General features: G+C 33.4%; 1 protein-coding gene across 1 annotated transcript; it reads right to left on the bottom strand.

The window, feature by feature from the left end:
• Positions 1-3,990: 3,990 nt before the first annotated feature.
• LOC110906226 lies at positions 3,991-5,411 on the bottom strand. Its single transcript, XM_035983487.1, has 2 exons — positions 5,379-5,411; positions 3,991-5,233 (listed from the first exon to the last, which is right to left on the bottom strand). Exon 2 carries the CDS (start codon positions 4,744-4,746, stop codon positions 4,093-4,095), a length of 654 nt encoding a protein of 217 aa, XP_035839380.1. The 5' UTR covers positions 4,747-5,233; positions 5,379-5,411; the 3' UTR covers positions 3,991-4,092.
• Positions 5,412-5,853: the final 442 nt, after the last annotated feature.

A 5,853-nucleotide genomic window follows, 5' to 3' on the forward strand; every position in this document is an offset into this window, starting at 1 on the left:
ATAGGAAATGATGAACGTCCTTCTATTAACGGCCGAGAAAGGAGTAAAAGCGAAGGCAATGCTCAAGAAGAAGAGACACTCCAACATTATGCTTTGTTTGTTGGAAACGGTTGGCATGGAATGAAGAAAATGCAGAAGAGGCGTCAGTTCGATTTCAAACAGGCAGCGAAAGCAGTGGATGAAGCTAATCAAAGTGTACTCCAAAGATCCACCAAGACCTAATTAAGTATAGGGGAGTGTATTAGGTATTAAACTTAATTATCTAGCAGTTTATTAATGTTATGTTTATGCTATAATGTATGTAATTTCGATTAGGTGTGACATTTAGTTGAAACAGTTTGTTATAACCATGGCACCGTTTCATAAACGGTTATTCCCGCCATTGTTCAACCACCGTTATTCAACCGCCAATATGATATGTATATATATGTAGTTACCGGCAAACTTATTCCGGTACCAAGACAACTACGTTATTATCTCAAATTGTCCAAAAACTGTTGTATACTTCTTGTTTGTTCCTTTCATACTCTGTTTTGCACTTAATCTTCATACACTATGCAAACGAATTCGAATGTCAATTTTACTTCCGCTGAAAAACAATTATGCTTTACTAATTTCAAATGACTTTGCTTCTTTGATAATTTTGATATGCATGTGGTTTCTGTGATTTCTTATCTAAATTGCAATCGATTAAAATGAATCTTTAATATTAAATATTCATACATTTGGTGTAGATTAGTGTAAGTTTATATATATAATCAATATTAGTACGATATATTTGAAAATGTATAGAAAGTTTGGTAGATTAGTAAGTTTATATATATAACAATTAGTATGATGTAGTTAAAATATATAAGAAGTAAATCATATGAATGGAACGGGTAAATAGATTTAGATATAAATGAACAAACCTTGAAAAGTTGTGATTAGAGGTGGACAAATCCGGTTAGGGTTTTAACCCTAACCGGTTTCAAACCGGGTTAGGGATAGGATGAAAAATATTCAAACCGGTTTGCCACTCAAACCGGGTTGGGTTCTAACCGGATAGGAGACAAGAGAACCGAACCCTATGAAACCTATTCGGGTTGGGTTGGGACCGGTTTGACTGTGAAATACCCATATCGTGTCCAACCCTATAGGTAGAAACGGGTCCAAACTGGTTGGCTATATATCAGGTTCAAACCGGGTTCGAGTAGGGTTGTCGAGTTTGGTTTCTAACCCGATTTAGGGTTGCACCTCTAGTTGTGATAATGTCGTGAAAATTTAATAATATTTTAAACGTGATTACAATTTGATAAGTAATTTAAAAAAATCATAGGTTTCAATGCCCTTTTATTCAAAATTAACAATAACTTCGGTTATTGCTTCTCATTGATAAGGTGTGGTTTAAGTTTCTTTTACCTCATCATATCATTAACTATTATTTTCCTTTAATTCATACTCGAGCAAACCTTCATGAATGGATTCCATCGATGCAATACTTAGGCACCGATGATGTTACCCGAATTAAATGGATTCCATCGGTGCACCAATGATTATTCGAAATTATTGATGATGAACATGGAATGGTGGATTGAAAATGGCGAAATGGTAAAAACGTTTCATTTTTGTGAAAATGCAAAGGTCGAACCCGGGTCTCTTTTTAAAGTCTTGTTAACTTAAAATTTGTAATTATAGGTACCCATATAGGTGCTACCAAAACCTTTATGAGTATTCATTGTTATAGTTTTCGATCGACATATTTTTCTGGTATGTCATGGCGTTTTCGTCAGTGAAAACAAATTAAAATACTCGGCCAAGGATGTGTATACAACTAATACCTTGTGTTCGCCCGCCTTACACCTCAGTTTTATGCATGTTGGGCGTGTATAAACTATGTAAAGTGTAAAAATAGTTGTTACCCAATAATCTTTTTTCTCTTTTGTATCTTCAAGAATGTTGTATTAGAGTTCCATGATGCAACTAGGGTTACAAAATGTGTGGTTATATAAGCTACGATTTTACACTTCAATTCCCGATGCTATCATTAAACATCACTTTGGTCTAATAATGTGTAATCCAACCTTTTAATATACAAGTTTGCATATTGATGCCCAGCTGAATGTTATCAACTGGTTGGCTTCAGTGAGTTGTAATGAATTGAGAATTAAATTTGGTTGGATACATTATTGGAGGAAAGTTTAAATGAGAACGCTAAATATCGCGAGGACCGTGAGAACGAATGAAAAAAGCGCAAGAACTTGGTCAAAAACAATGCAAATTAAAAAAAAAAAAAAATTATACTTATCATTATTATTCGAATACAATGTTAGAAATTTAGTTTACACGTTTAAATTAACGTGAATTCGTTAAGAAAGAAAATTTACACATGTGTAAGTTTGTCATTTACACATGTAACATTGTCTTTACGCAGCTAAAAACAAGGGTAACATTGTCTTTTTAACCCTTTATATACGTTCCGTATAGGTCTATACGCAGCGTATATAAACTTTGTGAAAAAGTGATGCCTTAAACCTACCAAAATGACCCAAAAAAATCTGATGGTTTATATACGTTGCGTATAGACCTATACGCAGCGTATATAACCCTTGTTTTCTATGCAATGATTGCTGATAAGGCTCTGAAATCCATGGTTTATATATTGCGTATAGACCTATTGGTGTGCCAATAGGTGCACCCTGATTCAACTAGGGTTTGGTGCGCATATAGGCACATTGGTGTGCCAATAGGTACACCCTTTCATATTTACTCTCCGAATCCGTTTTGATATTTGCTTTACCTCCGGTAGTTGCTATGATACCTCCTTGTCTGTTAAATATTATTCTTTGATAACATTAAAAAGCTACTGTCTTGTTTGCTCTTAGTTATTTCAGTTCTTAGGCGGTGTATTCAAATGTCTTTACTCAAAAAATTATGCCCAGAGCCGTTTAGTTCGCTTACAATGTATAAGGAGGATATTGCAGAAAGAATGCAGATAAATATTAATCATGAAACTCGAGAAAATGGAGTTAACTAGAGAAGGCGCATGTGTATTCTTAAACATGCTTTGTTCATTGAAGGAAATGCAAAATTGGAGACGAAGAAGGTGCACTATGTTACAGGTATACGTTTACCAAAGAGCTTCATCTACGGTAGGCGCAATATAATCAAGACAGAGATGCAAGATGGAATGCATAAAGTAACCATAGAGAACATACCTTGGCCGACCGAACATCAATAGATTGATAGTTAAGCAGCCAACAAAAAGAACAACTAACACGTTAAGAGCATTCAGTGAGTAGTCTCAATCAACACAAAGATCATCAATGACAAAGTGCAAGGCAACTTCAACAATGCCAGCTTACAATATTAACTAATAATTTGTATATATATGTGCTTAATCATTAATAGTTTATAATGATTTAGGCTTTTACGTTGTTCTTGTTCAGATATAAATCAATTTATAATGTTTATACTTTTAAATACATTTTTCCAGTTACTTTTAACTCAGTTGGCCCATTGCCGTCCCCAAAATACAATTCTTAACTTTATGTAATAAAGCAATTATGTAGGTTTTACGTGCTAGATCTAGAGTCCAAGTAGTATTTTTAAAATCAGCAAACTAATAGATGATGAACGTAACTTTTAAACTATCGGACTTAAAGTGTTAAAACCAGCAAACGATAGGGATGATGTATATTTTTGAGGAATAACATTATAAGTTTTCGGATGATGACCCGACAGACTAAAAATAAAGAGAAGCAAGGGGATTTGAAGTTGTTTTTTGGTTTCAGTGAGATGAATCGAGACAATGTTTATGTGATTACTATTCCGACTGACCGAGGAAAGCTAATCATATTTTATATTACACGTAATTAGCACATTCATTTTATTAAAAAAAATGTAATTTTATCATCGTAATCATAAGGAACACATCTGTTAGCTCAGAATAAAAATGTCAATGCAACACCAAAGGCGACAACGTTGTATACTAGATTAAACACACAAAAATTAAGAAACCGATTACATATAAAGTTAATAAGGATGTCAAACAACCTTCTGGGTTTAACAAGTTAATCCCTATTCAAACAAAAAAAATACATATATACACTGTCATAAAAATGAAATGGCTAAAGACTCGTATACAAATGTAACTAAATGGAAAATCACAAAACATATTATGATTGCTAAAAGAACAGTGTAACAACCATCTGGATGATTTATGTTGTTATCATAAAACTCTGAAGGGTACCCATAAACCAGATCTGGAATTGTGGGAATAGGCGGAGCAGATGGCGTGACATTAGTTTGTGGTGGTGGTGGTGGCGGTAGTGGATCATATGATTCAAGGTGAACGCCATCAGAACCTCGAATATTGTGGAGTTTATGTGATACATCAGAGAGAGTTGGTTGGTTATGGCCATTGGTGAAGTTAAACTTGAAAGTATTCGATTGCGTGTACTCCATGCTCTTTAATCCTTGAATGTGTGACATCGTCATCAATGTTGTAGCAATATCATCAACATGAGGGACATGGCTAGTTTCTTGTGACAGAGTGATATTCTTTTTAGGAAATGAGTGCTTAAGAGCATATTCTATTAGTTGAGGGTGTTTAGTAGTTAAGATTGTAAATTTCCCTATATTGGGATCCATTGCTAACAATATAACATCATCAAGCTTACCAAGTGCCTTCTTCACCTTGTCTATGCATCCTTTACAATTACAAAGTGGATCCATATGTACATCAATTGTCGCTGGAATGGTCATCGTTGATATTTGCTGAAAATGGAAAAAAAAAATCGCAATCCAAACATAGCACAATTATTATTGTCTCAAAAATATTTATGTAAGCTAGCTAAGAAATGTTTAGTTTTAAGGGACCCCTTGTTTTAGTTAAAACTATTAGATAAATCAAACCGACTAATGAAATTACAATAAAGATATTAATCAACATATGATTTAAATAAAAAAACATCCAAATAATATAAATGAATTAGAATTGCTATGATGCTATCCCCATTCCATATCAATTAATATCATATAAACAATGAATTGATGGATGAATTAAATAAATAAATACAGATCATCAAATGTAAAACAATTCATATATATAGTATAGACCAGGTCTACACAACTAGAAAATGGAAGAAAATAAAAAAACTACATAATATATAAGCTTTATTGAAATAAAAAGAATTAAAAGAGGAGTTGTTCAAACCGGGTATCTAATCGACGAAGGAAGGAGATATAGATTCTGCACCAGTTTAAAGCGTTAATATTTATAGGATATACTAAATGTGTGTGTATCACTGTATATATCTACATATTACATGTATGGATCAAAATGCAAGGAAAAAGTTGACAAATCAATTAACAAAACTATTTGATTTAATTCTTACGAGTTTGCAGGGGGCCAGCTAGTCGGAGGTTTTTGCCGGAATGCGATGTGAGTGAAGATATTAGTACAAAAAAATGTTTATATAGGGAACAAGTTGATAGATTGGTCTGCACGCAACAGCTATGAAAGTCCCTGCTTTGTTTAATTTATGAAAGTCTCTTTGTTTAATTTATTTATTATTATATGTTAAGAACTTAATCTTATCTTTTGAATGGTCTTAAATTCTTAATGAACTTAAGGGGAGTGAAACGTAAATTTTCCTAAACAGAAAAAAGGTCTATTACTCTATTTGGCAATTTGTGTAAACTCTTCAAAATTGAGGGGGTAAACCGAAAATAAAAGAGAGATGTTCAAGAAGTTGGTTTTTCCGCGTGTAAAGTACGTGTGATTATTAACCAATAGGAACATGCCACGTGGTAACCACCTTGAGCATCACTTGGTCAGCAACTGCATAAACTAACCCACAAACCGAGTTT

The sequence above is a fragment of the Helianthus annuus genome, chromosome 14 (genome assembly GCF_002127325.2).
Source record: "Helianthus annuus cultivar XRQ/B chromosome 14, HanXRQr2.0-SUNRISE, whole genome shotgun sequence".
Classification (NCBI taxonomy): Eukaryota; Viridiplantae; Streptophyta; class Magnoliopsida; order Asterales; family Asteraceae; genus Helianthus; species Helianthus annuus.